General features: G+C 35.4%; 2 protein-coding genes across 2 annotated transcripts; one reads left to right on the top strand and one right to left on the bottom strand.

Annotated features, from left to right (window-relative positions):
- The first annotated feature begins 1,049 nt into the window (after positions 1-1,049).
- LOC132130442 (serine/threonine-protein kinase Nek6-like) lies at positions 1,050-9,939 on the top strand. The gene is made up of 10 exons (XM_059542150.1): positions 1,050-1,206; positions 5,771-5,848; positions 6,042-6,182; positions 6,418-6,480; positions 6,565-6,675; positions 7,330-7,438; positions 7,530-7,637; positions 7,786-7,880; positions 8,480-8,593; positions 9,231-9,939. Exons 2-10 carry the CDS (start codon positions 5,786-5,788, stop codon positions 9,339-9,341), a joined length of 915 nt encoding a protein of 304 aa, XP_059398133.1. The 5' UTR covers positions 1,050-1,206; positions 5,771-5,785; the 3' UTR covers positions 9,342-9,939.
- Positions 9,940-10,473: 534 nt separating this feature from the next.
- On the bottom strand, positions 10,474-16,036 carry LOC132130604 (proteasome subunit beta type-7-like). Its single transcript, XM_059542363.1, has 8 exons — positions 15,881-16,036; positions 14,919-15,012; positions 14,738-14,835; positions 14,485-14,625; positions 14,067-14,182; positions 13,820-13,878; positions 11,413-11,564; positions 10,474-10,702 (listed from the first exon to the last, which is right to left on the bottom strand). The coding sequence occupies exons 1-8, from the start codon at positions 15,940-15,942 to the stop codon at positions 10,591-10,593; spliced, it is 834 nt and encodes a 277-aa protein (XP_059398346.1). The 5' UTR covers positions 15,943-16,036; the 3' UTR covers positions 10,474-10,590.
- Positions 16,037-23,278: the final 7,242 nt, after the last annotated feature.

The following is a 23,278-nucleotide window of genomic DNA, read 5'->3' as shown; positions in this document are numbered from 1 at the left end:
TTAAAATTAAGAAAAAGCAGAAGTCCTCCACATACTCTACCGTTTTATGTCATTCTTTTTTTTAATGCCACTAAACAGAGTTCTTTACCACTTCCTCTAGTACAACACGTGTCAAACATTACTGTGTCTGCAACAGCAAACTTTGACATGGTGTCTGTGGGTGCTTTGTGTGTTAAGGCAGACAAGTTTCTGAAAGATATTTGTTCATAATTTCCTCACAAGAATGACAACTACTCAGGCAGAAAATGAGCGTGTGTGCGTGCGAGAGACCGAGAGAGGCAGCAAACTCTAGAAAGGTGTCGGTCCGCTTTCCATAACCCAGAGCAGGCCACATGAAAAGTCTGGGGGTTTTTCTGTCCTACCGTTATTGCCCTTGGGGTTACACCGAAACAATGACGTCATGACACTGTCATAGAATATCAACCTGCCTAAATTACACATCCTAAAGATCAGGTTTGGGACGTATTAGGCTGTTTTCTATCAATATACCACCACTACTTCTGTGCTATTAAAAATTTTAAAGCTAAAATTCAACATTTATTATTATTATTATTATTATTAAGTGGTTGTAATATTATTTCAGTTAAATGAAATAAAATAAAATATTTTTATATAACAATAATTATTAGACTACCTATTTTTGTTACATTTTTACTTATTATTATTATATAAATATATTATTAAAAACAAATTAAGTAAAAATATATAGAACAAATAATTATCAGACTGCTTATTGTTAAATTATTATTATGTGGTTGTGACATTATGTCAATAAACGAAATAATATAAAAATCATTATGACTCTTGTTAAATACTGTTAAATACTATTGGTATGACTACTACTAATTACTATTATTATTATTATTATTATTTTAGTAGTAGTAGTTATTACTTGGTGGTGTTGTCACATTTAAATAAAATATAAAATAAATAATAATTATTCAACTAATTATTATCATTCAATAATGAGAAGAATTTTAAGCTGCAAACCATAAAGAGAAACATCAGATTTTTCTTCTTCTTTTCTTCCCCTTACTGTGTCTCACAGAGAAAGTGTCTTACTGTAGTCACAGATCACAGCCATGTGATGCGCGGGGTGTGACTCAAACTTGCGTGGTCCGTGATATTTGTGAATCTGGAAATTGACCAAAGGGGCTTTGCAGCATTTTCCTGCCCTGTAAATGTCTGGGGCACCGCGCTGGAGAGGTAAGTACAACTGCTGCGTGACTTTTAACCCAATTTGCTGTGAAAACACGATGCTCGAGCGCCTCGCTATACGGCGTTACAGTTGCACAACGTGTTCATGTTAAAGTGAAGGATCGTGTCAAAATTTTCTTGGGGTGCACAATGTCGCTGTACTGCAATAAGAAAAGAGAGAGAGAAAATCTAAATGAACACATGGCTGTTTAGTTGCTCTGAATTAAGTTTACAAGAAACGACGCAAGGTAGGCAGTGCGAGTGTCTCATGCTTTAGATCACATCTAATGCTCTTGCGCGGAAAGTAGATCTGTTTTGAAAGTTCATGCATCTGTTTTATGCATATTAGGATCTAGGTCTGCTCATTTGTATTGTTTCCAGAAGCTGTAATGTCAATCAATAAACCCAAAACAATTATATCGCACTGTAAATACTGTATAGGGGAAATAAGCCAGTATAAAAGGCACATTAAATAAATGCTCCTCTAGTTGAACGGGAACACCCACCTTCACACTGCAACTTCGATTATATGTGCAAATATAACATACTGCTCCGAATCAACAGTTGCATGTGTTTATGGTTCATATATGATGATAATAAGTCTGTTTTATTGTTCGCTTATGTTTATGATATTATTTCAGAGAGCTTGTTTTTTATAAGGAAAAGCTGCCGTTCTGACTCCGCCCACACACTGTTTGTTTGTATCCATTCACGTGTTTTGGGACACACACAAAAAGTATTTTTTTTTCTTTCTTTTCATTGAGATGACTCATACTAAAGGAACCATGTCAAAAACACTGCACAATAGCAATAAACAAACAAAAAATAGGCTATTAACATTAAAATGTAACTAAAATACTACTGAAAATTAATCACGTGGCATTCAGTAACTCATAATGAACGAACAAACCTTAAAAATATTGTCCTCTCAATATTTCTAAAACAGCATAAACTTGGGTAACTAAGTAGTTGACATGATATGTCACCTATCAAGTTCATGGCTTCTCTTCCTGCCAAAATAGGCTATTTGTGCTATCAAGATAATTAGTTCTGTTTGAATGTGATTAATAACTTTAACTGTCCGTTGTGATGTTTTCATCCAGGCTCAGTGGTTCAGTACCAAACAACTCATACCTGTTCATTTTTGTGGCAGATTACGACGCAGTAGGCTACTGATGTGGGCTTCTTTCATCAAAGTCTAACGATATTATCACGCAGGGCTGTTTGATCAGACACGTGTGTGTGGGTTTCTGTACACGCTCGGGCCTTTTTGGAAGTGAGATTGTGGATATGTGACGGGGGTTTTTGCAACTGAGTTGTTAGATCTGTGGCATTTTACCGGGCGGAAACAGATGCGCGTGACTCACCAGAGTTAGAGGAAGTCAGACTGCTTGAACCGCGCGCACTTTACTGCTTCAAGACCACCGCTATCTATCTATCTATCTATCTATCTATCTATCTATCTATCTATCTATCTATCTATCTATCTATCTATCTATCTATCTATCTATCCTTCTATCTATCTATCTATCTATCTATCTATCTATCTATCTATCTATCTATCTATCTATCTATCTATCTATCTATCTATCTATCTAAGTGATATACTGTTAATATAACTAAAATCTACTTTTTAACACAAAAATATAGGCTACTGATGACCACCATAATAAGTAAATCAAAGTAGTTTACATGAAAATTACATATCATGTGACGTTAAAGCATTTCGTTTTTCACCATATCTGGTACCATCTTTCCATTTATCATCATTTATCATTTTACAATAGCATTTTTACAGAGTAAAAGGGTTTTTTTTTTCTTTCTTTTTTTTTTACTATGTACAGTATTTATTTATTTTTGTAAAAAGTTCTTTTTTATATATATCCATCTACTGCACCCTTTCCAATCCAGAAAAGTCACATGCTAGAAACAGTATACACTTTCATAAGAGTAGTGTTATATGTGATTCTAAATATAGCTGTTGTGTTACAAATCTTGTGTTGATAAGCATTAGGGAGATGATGCCTGTCAGCTTTCTAAGTATCCTAGGGTTTCTAAGAAAAACGCGATTCACCGCTAACCCATCTGAAAATACACACCGAAAGCACACATAAGCATTGTGGTTTTGGAAACAATTTGAACAGAGTGTTGCACGTGCATATGTGTCTTGTTATAATGTTCCCTTTTGTGTTTTTGTGTGTGTGTGTGTGTGTGTGTGTGAAGAGCTGCACTGTTGCAGGCGGTAGAAAATAATTCTTCCTCTGTATTTTTCTCTACATGAATGGAAGGAAATTGGTACTGGACCACCCTCTCCTTCCCTTCCCCAAAATCTCTCTTTTTTTCTCCATCACTGTAAGCAGGGACTAACTTGTTTTTGTTTGTTTTAATGAGAAAAAGATGTGCTCTGTGTACTGTGATCTGTTTTATTATATGATTACGATTATATTAGTCAGCAGTGACTAGCTAGATCGTTTACACAGTCCTTCAGTCTGTTTTCTCTTAGCGTACTATCTCCATCTATCTATCTCCAAATATGCATCCAAAAATATACGTATAACTTTGTATCAATAGATAGATAAATACTTTTTTGGATATGTATTTGTACATTTGCATATATATCTCCAAATATATATCCAAAAATAACTCTATATGACTTTGGATAGATGCTTCTGACAAGCACATGTGCACGCGCACCCAAACACAAACGTGTTGAACATGCTCATTCTGCTAATTCTTTATTATGCCTCAAAGGCACAGAATGTTACAGGATCCGTCATTTGTGTTTGTGTGTATTTGTGAATGTGGGTCAGTAGGCTGTCTGGAGTTTGGTTTAAAATAAAACAGGAGCTGTCTGTACATGTCAAGCCAAAAAGTGCAGAAGAAAACACATGGCCTTAAGACTACACACACCTTCACTCACACTAACCACTGTTCCCATGCGTCTGCACACATACAGCGGATTGAGATGAATTCTTTGGAACACTTTTCTCAGGTTACACTAATCCTGAATAGGTGCTGAAACCAAAACGGACCTTTTTTTAATGGGCTAGGTGTGAGTGAGACGAGATCGATCCCATCTGTTAGGCGTGGTCATTACTGTCGAGCTCAAATAAAGCATCATTTTGCAGGTATCAGAATCGCTCTCAGGATAAAGTAGCGTGGTGTATCCCTGTACTTCTCCAGAAGGTTTTATCTTTTGATCTGTAATGTGTTTCATGTCCAACATGTAGTACCTAAGAACTTTGAAAGAATTTCCCTCAGTATTTTGAATGTGGGTGTTTTGAAAAAAGAAAATTACTGAAACAGGGTGCCAAGGGACAGGAAGAAGTTGCAATGCATTTTTTCATTAAAAAAAAAAAAAAATCATTGATACTAAATTGGGGGAAATGTTAATTGTTTAGAATCAGGATTCGTGTCAGTAAGATTTTGTTTCAATAAAACTAAATATTTTCTTCATGTTTTAGATGCATAAATGGCAGTGGTATTAGACTTTATGCTGACACCTATTGGTGTGTATGCAGCATAGGTCTGGGCGATATATTGAAAATTCACATTACGTTTGTAAAACTTTTGCTGGTAATATAAAACTTTGCAAGCAACAGATGAAATACTGCATTTTACTCACACGAAACATTTTAAATCTACTTATTTTTATTGTTTGAAATGTTCCTCTGATTAAATGTTTAAAAGGTGGGTTCAGTTTTTTTATTTAATTTTATTCAGTAAAGATGCAGTTTATCAAAAGTGACAGTAAAGACATTTATAATGCTACAAATATTATATTTAAAATAAAAGCTGTTCTTATAAACATTCCATTCATCAACAAATCCTGAAAAAAAATGATCATGTTTTCAACAAAAATATTAAGCTATTAAAATAATTAATATAATATTAAATAAAACATAAAATAAAAATATTAATCTGTTTCCTTTTTTTTTGTGTGCTAAGCAAATCATATTAGAATGATTTCTGAAGGATCATGTGACACTGAAGACTGTAATGATGCTTATTATTACAGGAATAAATTACATTTTAAAATAAATTCAAATAGAAAATACTGTTTTTATTGTGCTTTAATCAAATAATGCAGCCCTCAGCCTTGGTGAGCATAGCTTAAAAAAAATAGATAGATACTGTAGATAGATATAGATATATTGATATAGCTTACTGATCCAAACTTTTGAACAATAGTGTATTTCAGAGCAAATAAATAAATACAAGTATTGAATATCTGTTGAATGTCATCAAAAGGCCAATACACGCACAAAAAATGCAGGATGATTTATAACAAAAAAATCAATTCTTAATTCTATGTTTCTTCCAGTCACTTCTCCTAAATATGAGAACATGTAATAATGATTCTCGTCTGTAATAATCCATTGCTGTTTTAAAATACTGACAGCTGCTTATTTGATTCCACCTTTTGTTTGAACAATTGAGGATTGTTTTTATTGTTACTGAAAAACTACAGTTAAACAAAGCAGTCATCTGGAAATGAAACCAACCGTTTGATAAAACAGATGCTGCAAATGTCTGCCTTTTGTTTGACTCTGTCCTTTGTGTTTGCCTGTAGGTCTGGAATATCATTATGGAGCATAACAGCCTTCAAGATCAGAATCAAAATTACACAGTGCCGGTACAGAACGACCAGGTCTGACCACACACACACACACACACACACACACACACACACGTGCAGCTGTTGGCACACGCCTGGGCACACGCTGTTATTACACTCATCAACAGAACACAGAAGCTTTTCTGAATCATCGTAACAATGATGCTGAGGTAACCACACTGCTCTGACTCTCACTCTCTTTCTGTTCCTCTGTCTGTCTTCTCAGAGGAACATGTTAGGATATGGATTCTATTCTCTGACATCTAACTTCCTCATTGAGAAAAAGATCGGCTGCGGCCAGTTCAGTGAGGTTTATAAAGCCACATGTCTACTGAACAACCAGCAAGTGGCACTAAAGAAAGTACAGGTGAACATTTACATGTCTTTAAACTGCATTGTAACGTACTACTCATACTGTTGCAGTTTGTATACTAAATGCAAATGTTATGCAAATCCGTGTGCAATAATACATCCGTCATTGCTAGTGTGACGAATGAACCAAGAACCCGTTTTTTTTTTCATTTATTACTCTACATGAAATGACCAAATTTGAAACAACCGTGCGTCTGGGTGGATGTTGTAATATTGTGTTATTTTCTCAGATCTTTGAAATGATGGATGCTAAAGCCCGGCAGGACTGTGTTAAAGAGATCGACTTGTTAAAGGTTAGCAGAGTGCGTTTTTAAACTCATGCTCATGTCTCTGTTTGTGAAAGTTGGTGATGTTTCATATTCATTCTGTGATTGCAGCAACTGAACCATCCAAACGTCATTAAGTATCTGGACTCGTTTATTGAAGACAACGAGCTGAATATCGTTCTGGAGTTAGCAGGCGCCGGTGACCTTTCCCAGATGATTAAGGTCAGTCTCTTGCGGCACGTTAGACGGCCAAATATTTATTTATTTTTTGTCAAAAAATTCAATTAAATGTGCATGTGTCAGTTTTGTTAATATTTTGAAAAGGATATGATTTTTACATTCTCTGTTTTCAATTTTAGATAAAGTTTTAGTAATTTTTTTTTTTTTTTTAAATTTGTTGTTAATTTTTTAAATATGCATATATACAATATATAGTTTTTCTTAAGTCGTAGTTTTTAGTATACGTTTATTTATTTTATTAGTTTAATTATTTATTAGTTTTTGTTAATATTTTTAATTTAATTTTTGTATTTATTTTTTATTTGTATCCACATTTTAGCAATGTAGCTGTGTTTTTGTCATTTTTAAATTGTATATGTATATATACAGTATATGTATATATATATATATATATATATATAGAGAGAGAGAGAGAGAGAGAGAGAAAGGGGGTTTATTTAGTTGTAAGTTTGTGTATTATTTAGTATCATTTTAGTTATTTTAGTACTTAGTCATTTAAACTAAGCATCTTTGCAACTGGCTGAAATAAAATAAGTTTGTTTTTTATTTCAGTTAATATTTTTTCAAGAAAAGACCATGTTTATGGTTTTAGTAATAGTTTTAGTTAACGATTATAACCCTGGCATATGTGTGTAGTATTTTAAGAAGAAGCGGAGGTTGATTCCTGAACGAACGATATGGAAGTACTTCGTGCAGCTGTGCAGCGCACTGGAACACATGCACTCACGCAGAGTCATGCATCGAGGTAAACTCGCAGAAACAGAAACACATGATTTTTACATTAATGTTCCCCCATTTATTTTGTTCTTCTGTGAATGTTTGTGTGTGTGTGTCAGATATAAAACCAGCCAACGTCTTCATCACAGCTACTGGAGAGGTCAAACTCGGTGACCTTGGACTAGGTCGATTCTTTAGCTCCAAAACCACTGCTGCGCACTCTCTTGGTACCACTGATCATCCACACAAACACTCAAATATACACACACGTCATGTATATTTATAGGCTGAAATAACAAAACTAGCCAGTCGATTCAAATTCATACATGCACAGGAACTGCATACCTGCTTAACATGTGTCTGTGTCTTTTGCAGTTGGAACTCCCTATTACATGTCTCCGGAAAGAATTCATGAAAACGGCTACAACTTTAAATCGGACATCTGGTCTTTGGGATGCTTGCTGTATGAGGTACACAAACACATACACGTTCATAACGGCATACTAGCATTCATTCATTTCAAGTCTCTTATGCTCACCAATGCAGTATAAAGTGCGAGTATTATTACAGTTTAAAATAACTTTTTTATATTTGAATATATTTTAAAATGTAATTTATACCTTTGACTTCAAAGCTGAATTTTCAGCATCATTACTACAGTCTTCAGTCTCACATGATCCTGCAGAAATCAATCTAATATGATGATTTAATGCTCAAGTAACATTCTAATCATTTTGAAAGTAAAAAAAAAACAGTTGTGTTGCTTAATATTTTGGTGGAATCTGTGATTATTTCAAGATTCATTAATGAATAGAAGGTTCAAAAGATCAGGATTTGTTTGAAATAGAAATCTTTTGGAACATTATAATTTTTACTGCCACTTTTGGACAATTTAATGCATCCTAGCTGAATAAAAGTATTAATTTCTTTAAAATAAATAAATAAATATCATACACATGTGATGCATTTAAATCCAGGGTTTCAAACTCTGAATCCAGGAATTTTTTATTGGAGTCTTTGAACTGCGATATTTTTTTAATATTCTGAAAAAGATTTTTGTGTTTCTCAGATGGCAGCTCTGCACAGCCCCTTCTACAGTGACAAGATGAACCTGCTCTCCTTGTGCCAAAAGATCGAACAGTGCGATTACCCTCCTCTGCCACCAGAGCACTACTCACAGAAGGTACAAAACACACACATTTACACCAGTGAGTGAAGCTGACATCTCAATACTCCAGTGAGCACAGAAACACACGATGCACAAATATCTGGCAATTTCTGCAAAGAAGGAAAAAAAGGCAAAGGCTCTCTGAATTGCTAGATTTACAGTTATAATAATGATAGAAAAAGTAGTAATCCTGGAAAACAAAAATACACTTCCTTTTGAAGCGTTTGAGGTCTGTACATTTTTTATGAGTTTTGCAAACTCTTCTGCTCACCTAGGCTGCGTTTGTTTGATCAAAAATACAGTAAAATGAGTAATATTATGAAATATTATTACAATTTAAAATGACTGGTTTCTTTTTTAATATATTTAATTTAATAATAATAATAGATTTAATAAATAATATTAATTCCTGTTATGCAAAGCAGAATATTCAGCATCATTACTCCAGTCTTCAGTGTCACATGATCCTTCAGAAATCATTCTAATATTCCACTTTTTTTTTCCTTCAACAAATACAATGTTACTGACCTCAAACTTTTGAACTCTAGGTATTCAGCTCACTAGATTTTGCAACAGCCCATCTCAATTATCAAATCATGAAAATACAGCATGTGAACAGTTTTGTAAACTGCACATCTTGTATGTGTTGCAGCTCCGAGATCTGGTCTGTATGTGCATCAACCCTGATCCCGACCAGCGGCCCGACATCAGCTTCGTCCTGCAGTATGCAAAACAGATGCACATGTGGACGTCCAGCACCTGATACAAACACACACACACACACCTGCAGCAATGAGGAGAACCATTGCGCAAACCTGCGATCTCTGCTATCTCAGTCCAACTGATCAAGCTATAGAAAGATCTAGAAATGAGTAAAGAGAGAATGCAAACAGTGTCTGTACTGTTTTAAGCTGAGCGTTTGTCTAGATCTGTATTGAAAGGAATGTCGATATATTCTTTTGTGCCTTCGAATGATATATCAAAGTGCTGTATGCTGATTGGTTTAGAGAAAGTTGGTCAGGTGACCAGTGCCTCATGTTGATGATGTCAAAGCAAGGTGGTTCCATTTATACATACTTTTTCTGTAGGCTTATATTCATAACAGCATATAAAGAGCCATACTGTTGCGTTTACCTATCTCTCTTTATGTTTCTGATACACACACACACACACACATAAAATTGTCAAGTGTTTCGCAAAGAAAAACGTGTGGGACAGTGAGTTCGGCGGTTTTGTTCTCTGGTCAAATATCTGTCATATGAAAGAATTCATAACATACATTGTTCCAAAGAGATGTTATTTTTTAAGGAAGCATTGTCTTATATTTAAATGTGTAATTAACAATAAAATGTAACTGGAAATATTGACTTTGTGACAGCTTTGTTTGGAAGGACATCTGAAATATTTATTATCAACTGAGAATTTGTATTATCTAAGGTTTTTATTTAGTGCCCTCATGGTGGTAAACAAATATATTAAGCAGAACAACTGTTTTCAACATTTATAAAAAAAATACGCACCAAATCAGCATATTAGAATGATTTCTGAAAGATCATGTGACTCTGAAGACTTGTTGTGATGTGAGTTGTGATGCTGAAAATTTCAGCGCTGCATAAATAAAAATTTTAAATATATTCAAATAGAAAACAGTTATGTTAAAATGTAATAACGTTTCACAATATTAGTGTTTTACAGTTGTGTTTTTGATCAAATAAATGCAGCCTTGGAGAGCAGAAGAGACTTCTTTCAAACATATTTCTAAAAATCTTGACATTTATTGACCCAGTATTTAATTTAGATTAAAAACACAAGATAAGGGGTTCTCCAAAATAGATGATCCCATGCTTTTTAAAATAAATAAAGCATGGCACAGAAGATGCACAAGAAAAGAAAACTTCAACTCACAACTTCTTTTATTGGAAATAATGAAAAATTACTAAACCACCACATAAGACTTGGGGAGAATGGTTATGGGGAAACAAACAGATCAAAGTGTGGTGGGTTGCGTCATCTCAGGAGGTGTCCATGGTCTGCACACTTTCCTCCACCACCTCCAGGTTCAGAGGAGTCACAGTCTTCGTCAGAACACCGGTAGTTCCATGCTTGTACCTGTAGTTTCCGGTTCTGTGACGAAAATACACATACACAAGAAAAACCGATGAAATGAAAGAAGATGCAACTCCTGCAAAGAAAGTCTAATCACACATGAATCTAATCAGGACTGCAACACTGATGTTTTACACAAGATAAAACGGAACACACTTTGGTGCTCTACAAAACATGTATAATGTACTAACATAAGATTGTAAGAGAAAAATCACCAAACAGCTTGTCAGTTTGAACAACTCAACTACTTCAACCTCACACCTGGTTAGTCAAACACATGCAGGTTACAGTTTTGTCTAGACTCAGTGCACAGTTTTAACAAACGGGTTACTCACACAGGGTGTCCATATATCTTTTCCTCCCTTAAAAGGGAACAGTGAAGCATGAGCCTTTCATTTGGTTAAAATATCAGATTAATATCATGCACATATGTGGCTGCATGCATTAACAGATAATACTGACCATTTGTGTCTAGACTTAGACTACCTGCACGATGATTGCAATAAGCAGATTATGTAATAATCATCATTTATAGAGGTGTATATGCTGGCTGGGCATTAATGTCAGTTTGAGGTTCTTTTTAAAATGCACACAATTCGATGTTCACATGAATTAGACTGATTATACAGATATCATCACTGCCTTCATGCCACCATGCAACAAGTATAACAGCAAAGTTAAGACAGGCGTTTAGGAGCTGATGTTCCACTAGCAGTAGAGATGCTCACCGGACACCCTTCTTGTTGGCCACATCATGAGGTCTCAGGTAGTCCACCTTCCCCTTGGTGATCACACACAGGTCGATGTTGCTGCCTGAGCCCAAGTCATTAAAGATACCCGCCGCTATCGCATCCCGCACCAGACACTTGGCCTCTTCCTCCTGATCGACACAACCAGCATCATCATTATCCTTACTTCAGTGGAATAGACTGTTCATAATGATATTGTCAATATGTCCATGTCTGTTTACAATCATATATATACACACACACACACACATACACACACACACACTCTAACACTCAAGTTAAGGTGTGTTTTTTTATGTTTTTAAAAGAAATCCCTTATGCTTACCAATACTGTATTAAAAATACGATTTATTCCTGTGATGCAAAGCTGAATTTTCAGCATCATCACTCCAGTCTTCAGAGTCACATGATCTTTCAGAAATCATTCTAATATGCTGATTTGGTGCTTATTTTTTTTATAAATGTTGAAAACAGTTGTTCTGCTTAATATTTTTGTGAAAAAATTGGGTAAAGTTTTTAGGATTGTTTTTCAGGACTCTTTAATGAATAGAAAGTAGGGCTGTGCGATTAATCGAAATCGAAATAAAATCACGATTTGAGTGTGCGCGATTTCTAAATTGCTTTATAGCACGATTTTCCGTGGCCCTGACCTCCCGCAGTATGTTATCTGAACCAATCAGGATGCAGCGCACCTAAGTGGAGCACGAGAACAGAGCAGACTGGGCATATGCCTAACTCCAGGTTCACACACTCTGTCTGTGATGCGTATATATGTAGCCTTTTTTTTTTTTTTTTGAGCCCATGTTAATGGAACAGGATGTTCACACTGCACACGGTAAAAGATGAGAACAGAAAAGGTTATAAATAGAAAGGTGTGAAAAGATTTAATATCTTGCGCGTGAGCACAGAGAGAGTTGTGAGTGCACAGACACAGGTTGAGTGAGAGGAGACACATTGTAAGGCAGCATATATCTGAGCCTTATACAGTCTATGATCTGAGCACGCGCATCTGGTTTTGTTAACAGAGCAAAGGAAATCTGCGTGCGAGTCAGTGATGCGCGGGTCGATCCAAAATGAGCGGGTGCCCACGGTTACGAGTCATCCAAAAATATTTTTAAATGATATTCGGGTCGCGGTCGGTCGGGTCCTTTGAAATAAAAAATGCCAATTAAACCTTTGTCAATTATATAGTACTAGACACATTTTTTAAATATATAGGCCTACACTTTATTGGCTGAATAACTGGTATGAAGATGACGCGCAAGCTCAGTCTGCACGTAGAGATGGAGGCGGCAAAGAAGACTGCATGGGGAGCAACAGCGCTGTTTTTGGTAAAACATGATTTTGACGACTTCATTAAGTTTTGTTTTATAGAAAACTCTTTTTAAAAGATTTTCGTTTTGTATAAATTGTATCTTAATTTTGATCAATGTTTTATCAATCAGTTGCCCGTATTTAATAAATAAGAAGCAAATATATAGCCTAGCAGACAATATAATAAGTAATAAGGCGCCGGCACGATCACTTGCAACTAAACTCAGTTTTTGCCTCACAGATTTGAGAAATATAGGATATATATTACAGAAAGCTTGAAATGTCTTCTTTTAATCTGATGATGTAATCCATATGAAATGTGCATTTCTCTCTGGCGTTCATGGCGAGTCCGCATCGTCAACTTCATCTTTGCAGCAACACAGAAAACTGAACCGCGTACACATGACTTACTGTATACTTACTGCAGACGGAGTACGTGTGACCCTTGGGCAATAAATATATTGGGCAAAACATATAACACCTGAGGCACTGCTACAGTGAGCTTTATGACCAATGCATGGCAAAAAATAAAAAATAAATAAATAAAAAAAGAAGAAAAAAAAAATCCCTGAACACGGTTTTATTTTTTATTTTATTTATTTATTTTTTTTCCATATGTCTAGACATTTTGTTTGATATCTTTACTTAGTGATTATTTTGACTTATGTCTGTTCTAGAGACATTAAAAAAAATGTAAAGCTCTCATTGGTTTTCTTTTGGAAATATGTTTAAAATTTATACTGAATGCATTTATGACTGTAAAGCATGTCTGTGTGTGTCAAAATCGTGATTAAAATCGAAATCGAAAAATCTATCAAAAAACCGTGATACATTTTTTTTGTCCATATCGCACAGCCCTAATAGAAAGTTCAAAAGAACAAAATTAATTTAAAACCCAATTATTTTGTAGCATTATAAATGTCTTTAACTTTTCATGTAATGCATCTTTGCAAAATAAAAGCAATACTTTCTATAAAAATAAATAAAAATAAATAAAAACCTTGCTAACCTCAAAACTCTGAACGTAAAAAAAAACATATAAGACATATAAATGCACATGACAAAGAGTTACCTCCATGTTGGGCCTGTAGCGATCCTCAAAGACAGCCATTGCAGCCAGAGATCCAGAACCTTACCAAACAAACACATGATGATGTTACCAGTGAGAAAGAGCCAATCTAATAAAGCATCTTCTGCAATAACAGATACTCATTAAATGACATGTGTCATGTTATCATATTAGGCAAGGCTTTTAAGAAACACAATGTCTCCCCCTTTTGGTGGAATGGGAAGATGATTCACATAGGTATGTAACTCACCCATAGTGACGTAGGGCAGTTTGTCTGTTGATCCGTGAGGATAGATGCTGTATAAGTGTGGGCCATTGCAGTCAACTCCTCCGAGAACTAACGCAGCACCAATATATCCTTGATACCTACATATGAAACACACAGTTGACTCATACACTACCGATCAAAAGTTTGGAATGATTACATTTTTTGAATTCAAGTGTTTTTAAACAAGTCTCTTATGCTCACCAAGGGTGCATGTATTTGATCAAAATTCCAATAAATTAAATAATAATACAATAATTTAAAATAACAGTTTTCTATTTCAATACATTTTAAAATGCTATTTATTGCTATTTATTAGACTTGCTTTTGTCCTTAATCTTATTCCAACCAATTGACCTGGTAGTACAGATTCACATCATAGAGTGCTGTGATGCTTCATTACCTGAAGAGCATCTGTTTGAGCATGCGGTTGGCTGTGGCAACTCGTGGAAGACGGCCGGTGGACAGAGAATGGAGCTCCAGATTAGAGGAGATGATCTGTGTGGTCATCTCAGTGTCTGCTGCGGTTCCGGCTCCACAACAACTACAGAATAAGAGAAAGAGAGAAGAGACCCCTCTCAGAAAAATGTCACTGAATTTCCAGGATTGTAAATCAGAAAGATATGAGTTTTGCATAATGATGTGTTTGAACTCACTATACGTTGGGAGAGATGTAGTGAATTTTAGAACAGTTCTTATCGGCAACGACCATTCCTTCAGTCGCACGAGTGTCTGCACCTAAAACAACACCATCCTGAGAGCGAGAGAGATGCTTTGTATGAGGCAATCTTCTTTCTTGTTCATCTTTTGTTTTTAAATCAAACCCTTTTTTCTTACCTTGTAAACGAGTCCACAAATGGTGGTGCCGGTTTTACGAGCAGCAGGAGAGCTGAGACCAAGCTTATTGATGTCTGCTTCCAGAAGAGCATTTCTATAACAACACCAACATTTCACATTCTTTCCAAATAGAATTTTTCAGCTCTTAATATTTAAACTCTCCCTCTTTAGAACTTTAAAAAGATGCTACATAAAAAAAAAAAAATTAAAAGCCACTGGTTTGACCAGTCAGCACATGTACTAAATGTATTATGTTTTTGATTCATACTGACAGCATGTCAACAATAGATTCATCTGCAAAGTTCTCCTGACAACTACTGGACACTTCTAATGCACCTTCATATCAGCACTCTTCTGTGGTTTATTTACATTTATACAGAAACAAATTAAGCCAATCGAATGGGGTTTATATAACAGAAAGCTTTAGTTGCATCAATATATAAATAAATAAAGACAACAACAAAGACAACGCTTCTTCTTCACAAAAAGACCCAGTCATGTATCACCTAAGTTATAAACTTAAAGTTTTCTGTCAGTTACTATTCAAATACAAATAGCAGAATGATTTGATTAATAAAAATAAAAAATCTTTTGTAAAAATGGATAAACATGTTATTTGAGAATTTAATTGTTAATTTAGTCTGGACTTGCGACATATAGACTATAAGAGCGGGGTCGAAGCCCAGCAATAACAACGAAATATATAAAATAATAAACAAAAACACGTTAACGTTATAAAACAGGTTTATTTTTTTTATACATAACGTTTATTAAAGAAAACCGCTATTAATATGAGTGTGGTTAAATTCTCCTGAGTCATTCCGAAAGGCCGTGACTCAACCGATCGCTAAAAGGCGTTTAAAACCCATTCAAGCTTTTTTTTTATTTCACCGAAACAGTGAAATAAAAACCACCCCACTCCACCGGCTAAATTCCCGCTTACACAAAATGATAAACCTCACCTCTTGCAGTTTTCGAAACTGAAACCTCCGCGGTGATACTGGCACACTGAGACGGTCGCCATGATTCTGCAGTCCCGTTTCCGGGAAGCGCGAGACTAGCTTCCCTCTGTGTTACACGCTTCAGTTTCCGCGACTCACGTGAATTCTATAGAATAAGCTATGAGAATGAGCGCTAGGAACCTATAGAGCAGGAACGTATAGCATGTAACACTTCACACGCTCTCGCGTAATTCTCTCTCAAATTCAGATTCTACAGACATCTGACATGGAAAATCAGTGTTTACATTCCCATATCACTATTAAACGTTATATGTGTTTTATAAATGTTAGAAATAGGGGAGTTTGGAGCTAACTTAGTTGCCACACTTTTCACTTACACAAAGCCCATTTCCATGCAGTCGCTTAAAGTCTGGGCTATTAAAATTATTTTAAACATATTCACTGTTAGAAAGATAATGGCGTTTGGTCACACCATATGGAGTAAGTTGTCACATCGAGAACCTGCTGTTTGGAAAAGAAAAATCGGTTTATTTATTTTTGTTTATTTGGATCCCTATTAGCTTCCATAAAGTGGTACCACTTTTTTTTATCAGTTAAATCATTTCCCCTTTCTCAAATGAGCCGACGTCAAACAGACAGGCCCCGCCCACGATAGTTTTATTGACAGTGGCGTTTCAGCACAGACTAGACTTGCATCTTACCTTAGGTGCTTTCACATCTCTAGTTTGGTTCATTTGGTCCGAATCAATGGCAAACAATTATACATTGTAGCATTTTTCAGCTTTTTTGGTTCCTTTTCACACCACACTGATTGCTTTGGTCCGAACCAGTTGAAACCATAGACAGTAAAAGAAATGGACACAGCGACCCCATTGAAACTCAATTGAGACAAGTGAAGCCCATTTTTAGCGTTTTTAGCACTTCCGTTTCTGACGCGCAGACTCAAACTAAGCTTGATGACGTCAGCAACCTGTCTGACAGATGTAAATCTTCTAGTAGCTGTGCGTGAAAACTGCCATCGTTAATCTTGCAGAGACGGCGAGCTTGAGCGGGGAGTTCTTTGGCGTGAGTGAGCAGGAGTAAGTATTCAGATTATTTTGTATAGTATTTTAAAATGTAACGCCAGTACGCCATATTAAGTTAATTGCCTGCGAGCTTCTCCTCCTGTCTGTACGGTAATGCGACAGAGAGTCGAGTGGTTATGACGCAATCGTTAGCCTATTTTTACAAAAACTGTTTCTACGGGGCCATAATGTAACATAGAAGGTAATGGAGCCCTTTATACATTGTCGTGTATCTTTAGAAATAAATAATGGACAAACGGAGTCTTTAAACGCCTCAGATGTAAAGTTATTCGCTAATGCAAGTGAAGTTCTGCTACAAGATGGCGGCACGCGGCCGACTTCAACTTCCGGTCGACTTCCTTGCCGCCTGGTTGAAACGAACCAAAATGCACTCACATGACAACATCCACATCACTCATTGGCCATGACGTATTTCGTAAACTGCTTATCGATTGGTCAGTATTTACGTGCCGGAAAATTTTAACATAAGAGGAAAAGCCAGCAACTATGGAGAGACAACTGCGCGGGCTGGTTTTGTCCCTGGCCATTATATTTTTATAAGCATGGATGCGGCTTGATAATGTGCTAATTAGCAAGTGTCAGTTGAATACGGCTAAAGTAAATGGTTACTCTGAGAGCGACTGGAAGAGAGGGGCGGGGTCAGCAGAGTTCATTTGCATTTAAAGGAAATTGCTACAAAACAGCTTGCTCTGAAAAGTGCTGTTTTTGACAGGGTAAAAAGGGTGTTGTTTTACACTATCACTGAGAAATTTAACCAAACTATATTACAGACTTTTGTCAAGTTTCACAGCCAGCAACCTAACATTTGTTACTTGTTCCACTGACATTCCATCAATAAATAAATCCAAGTCAGCAGGCTTAGTAATATTATTTCTGTAACTAAAAATGATACATTTAGTTCATATATAAAACTATTTATAAACTCGAGCCTACTTAATAATTGTTAGTATTTTTTTTCTGAAGCTCAGCTAATTTATGTGCCGCAGAAAACATTGTAGAATCATCTGCATACATAACTATTTTAGCCTTATCAACATGAATATAGAAAACAATAATAGTAAACAATGATAAAATTATAAAACTATAGTTACAAAATAAAATAAATAAAAAGTTTATGCTTGAATATTTCCAGTTCTGGGTAAGATGACTAGTCATATTTTGATGGCTCTTAATTTGGGCAGGAGTTTCCTTCTTCATAAAAACTGAAGAGCCTCAGAAAAGTCTTCATTAATAATAAAATATTTGTACCCTTTAACTTATTGGCTGAAAATATGATAGTCTGTTCATCTTTCAAATTGTAAAAGTAAAAAAAAAAATAAAAAAAATTCTGGGCTATATTTTGATGATGTCCTTTACAAACTGCCTTATCTTTACCCCAGCATCCAATCATTAATCCATCCACTCAATTTTGTGTGAATTCCAATCTTGCTTTTACATCTTGAATATCTCTGATCACTCCATTCAATCTTTTGTTTGTTCCATCTACTATCAGTGAATCATCTTCAGAAGGTGCATTTTTAATTTTTTTGGTGAGGCACAATGTCTTTCCGATGTACCCCCAAAAAAGTAAAAAGGTAAATGTTCAAGTGGCATGTATAATAAAAGCCCTTTTGATGCTACAAAGTTGCGAGGCAATCAAACTTGTTAAAAAACAAAAAAATGCTCACAATTCATATCAATAACATAGTTCTTCATTTGATGCACAAATAATAATAATAAAAAATAATGAACATAATTATGATTAAGATTAATTTGTATAAAAATAGAAAATTGGGGCTGTTGCAAGTTACTGCTACTGCTGAGGAAGTAGAAAGTGAGTCTGTGTATGTAATTTAAAGTACAAAAATATAATAAAAATAATAATATAAGGGCGTACTGTATAAAAGACTTACCAAGTTGTCACAATGAGAACCTGCTGTTTTAAAGATACAATAGTTACAAACTGCTGAGTTTAGTATTTTATCCACTATATTGAGTCATATATGATAGCAACTCATAACAAGAGAACTGGGTTTAGGATTGATGAGTGTATAACACTTAGTGTTCAGTTCCACATCCTCCCAGTAGAAGGCAGTATGCACTCAGATCTTAGTATGCAAATGGGAACAGGGTAAGAAAGAATCCAACTTTCCCATACCCTACATTTCCCTGATTATACTGGAGATTTGAAGCTTAAGACTTCATCCTAAACCCCTTTATTTAGTCTTTCCCTTGAACTATGCACTGTCAATTTTGTCGTCTTACACTTTCCTGAACAAAATACACTTAAAAAAAAACATTTGATTTTGTAGGCCTACATTTCTGTACACAACTGTATGACTTGACGTCTATAGTAATTTCTCCAGCCATTAGACGAGACTTCACAAAATGTTTGGAACAGTGTGTGCTGAAATGCTTCCCTTTGAAAGAGAATTGAATACAATAAAGAGAAATAAGCACAAAAGACTCCATTAATCTAAACGCGCTCTTCTCATCCACTCAAAACGAAAGGACACAAAGACTAGCTCAAATAGTCCAGCGAACTGCAGAGACTGCCTGCATCTGTGTGTGTGTGTGTGTGTGTGGTTTGTCCTACACATCCTGTGGCTCCTTGTGGGAGAGACACTCTTCACATCCGTAAGGATGTTGTGGAAAGAACCTCACATGTTTTTACGAAGAGCATAATGTGTATGTGTTTGTTTCATCTTAGTTTCATCATAAAATACATATTTATAGGTGTACTGTGATAGAAATATATGTAGACCTTTTATCTAAGTGTGTAATCTGTTTGATGTTTTTTTTTTAATGTTGTGCCAGGAGGACAGGTCAGAGCAAGATTAGACCTTGTTTACCCATCTTCCCTGTCTATAAATCTCCCATACAGACACACACTCTCTCACATGCAAGTGTTTTATCATAAAGAGCAATTTCCTGTGTTGTTTAATTAGTGATCTGACTCTGACATCTGCCCAGAACTGCTCATTAATTCTGATTTACTACAAAAGAGAGAGAGGTAGTATTTTATCTTACAGAATGACTCATTAATGCACAGAGCATTTAGCAGAGCTCTGTATAACAGAGAGGAAGCTCAAGCAGCACACCTTACACCTGTGTGCGCGTGCTCTGTATCCCGCTGAATACTGTCCCCATGACAACCATCTAAAAGTATGTCCTTACTGACCAGATCTGACACGCAAATACATGCATTCACACATATTCTTTCAGAGCACTAAAAATGCAAAACATGTTTATGATTCAAAGTATCCTTTCAGTCCGAACTTGATTAAAAAGGAGAATATGCTGCAAAAGAAACTAATGAAAGGAAAGCTGTCATCTTTTTTTTTAATCATACTCACACACACACACACACACACACACACACATGTTTGTTTTTGTGAAAAGAGGGGACATCCCATAGGCGTAATGATTTTTATACTGTACAAACTGTATATTCTATCGGCCTTCACCAACCCTACACCTAACCCTAACCCTCACAGGAAACTTTGTGCATTTTTACGTTCTCAAAAAACCTCATTCTGTATGATTTATAAGCGTTTTGAAAAATGGGGACATGGGTTATGTCCTCATAAATCACCCTCTCCTGGTAATACCTGTGTCATACCCATGTCATTATACATAGTTGTGTTCTGATAGGTCACAAAAACATGCGCACACACACACACACACACACACACACACACACAGGTTTATTACAGTGTCTTCAGAAAATGAAAGCAGCGTTAGGAACATTGTGTTCTCCTTCTGACCACATCAGTTCATTCAGAGAGCAGATAAAGCTCTTACAGACTCAAGAAACTCGACTCATTATATACTGTAAAAAAAGTTTCATTGTGTATATTTTAACAGTGTAACATCTGCTAGTTGCCAAGCTTAGTCATTACCATTTTGATATTATATAGGACCGAGTTCGGTGACCCCTGTGGTAAATCAAACCCTAATCTGAACTCTAACCCAATCTAAAATCCACAGGTTTCACTGAGATCCTGGAGGTGTTTCTCAAATGTGTGTGTGTCTGTTTGAAAAAGACAAAGCCTGTAGAAACAGAAGGGAAGAGCTCAAATTATCTGGTATCAAACGGTTTGATCAGACACACACGGGTGTCATGGTAACGTGCCAGGCAGGTGGTCATTAAGGTCATTAAGTTTCTGATGTAACTTAGGACAACCACAGGTGGGCACCCCCAGATCAGATAGCTAAAGATACACAAGGTTAATGCTCACACACACACATACACGTTTACTTAGTTATCTAAACGGGGACATTACATAGACTTCTATTGTTTTATACACAGATAGTTATACACATTTTTAACCTAATCCTACCCCAAACCCTAACCCTACCCCTCACAGAAAACTTTCTGCTTTTTTGCAATTTCAAAAAGACTTTGTTTACTTTATTTTTATACCAGTTTTGCAAATGAGGACTTCCCCAAATGGGTTTTTTTGGCGATTCTGTCAGGAATTGCTCACTTTTGGGAACAACAATAACCATGTACCATAAATACATCACATCTGCCATGTGGATCCTGGGTTATTTAAATTTAGAGTTTTTGTCTATCTTTAGGCAACTGACAGGCACCTCAAACGTTCTAAGACCGTCGACCCACTGTTTACGGACAATTAATGAAATGTGTTCCTGAAAATGTATGCTGAAAAACAAATTCTAAAGGTTGTGAATCTTTTAAAACACTGATAATTGTTAAATGTAACCTTTAGTCAATAAATATCAAGTATTTGTAATCTGTACTGCACATTATAATATGATGCCTAAATTGACTTAAAGCATTTCAAATGATTGATTTTAGCTTTCAGTGCTTATTTTAAACATATTTAGACCAGAGATTTGGCCAGGCAATATCATAAGCAGGATAAAAAATATAAAAAACAAAGTAAACATTAACTGAAATAAAATAAAATATTTAACTACATAAATTATTGTATTTTATTAACCTTTGATTTACTTTTATTTTTATTTTAAAACCTTTTTTAGTTTTTACATGAAAATTAAAATTTTAGTAGTTGGATAATGCAACATTTACTTTCAGCACATGGCCCTCAATTAAGTTAAGTTTTTGGCCCTCTCCATTAAAACGTTTAAGCACAAAAATAATATAGAGTTGTAATATCTGCAATTTTTGAGTTATCATACACAAATAATTAATGACTTATCTATATTATCAGTGCAGCAGCATTTAGAACAGCATGAGGGTAAATTCATCAGTTAATTGTCCAATTTAGGGTAAACTACAGAAAGAGACATTATAAAAATACTTTTTCTGAACCTACGATGATGAAAACCTTTCGTGTGCAGGGACATATGAACATATCAGACGTCACTTCCTGCCTCGGTCGCAGGATATGACATCACTGGTTCTGACAATAAAAAAGAATAATCTATCAAAAGGAGCAAGAGATGATAGACAGGTTGATGTTATGTTTATGTGTGTGTGTCCCTTCTGAGGGTGAAGGTCTTTGGGTCTTCAGGGAAGCAGCCGTGTAAAAAAGGTGGTATGAGGTCTTTCATGTCAAATGACCAATTAATGGAGCTGAAGAGGCCCTTAAGTGTGTCATGTTTGCACACACCCTCCCTCAAACACACATACACTTTCAAACGTCCACACACTGGCTGAAAAGACCCATTTTAGGGCTCTCTAACACATCAGCCACTCACACACCTGTTCCCACGTCCACTCTCTCACACAGACACAGGCTGCCCTGGCACTAAACCAGAAGCTCTCACGTTAATTGTGTCCTGACTTTCACTCCGGCTCTCTCAGGTGCAGTATTGAACCCTCTCACACACACATACAACCATGCACACACACAGCTCTTTGAAGATCTGTGAAAAGAAAAATGATTTTTTTAATCCATTTTAATTTTGTACTTTCAAAAGAGCCAGCTGAGCTCTCCCGCTCTCCCCCTTTTCTTGATTTTCTCCCTTTTCTTGCAAAGAATCTGTTTAGATTTTAGTGCAGTATAAAGGAAATAATGTAATATTGTATTTTGCTTTTGGATTTCTATTAGCACATATATATATAAACTTATTTTTACCTAATATTATTTAAATTAAAATACCATGTAATCTGTTAGGTCAATGTGTTCTGTTACTTGTACTTATTTAGATATTATTAAATATGAGTTATTTGTACTTATATTCTTACTTTCATGAATATGGTGCATGTTATTTGGCATTTTCCTCCTTTTTTATTTTATTTTCATCAAAATTCTGAAGGCAATTATTATTTGTGTTATAGTTGTATATTATTATTATTATTATTATTTATTTATTTTTTTAATACCATTAAAATCTGGAA

This window comes from Carassius carassius, chromosome 47 (assembly GCF_963082965.1).
Source record: "Carassius carassius chromosome 47, fCarCar2.1, whole genome shotgun sequence".
NCBI classification, from domain to species: domain Eukaryota; kingdom Metazoa; phylum Chordata; class Actinopteri; order Cypriniformes; family Cyprinidae; genus Carassius; species Carassius carassius.
The sequence above is the reverse complement of the archived record's forward strand: the minus strand, read 5'-3'. Positions and strand labels throughout refer to the sequence as shown.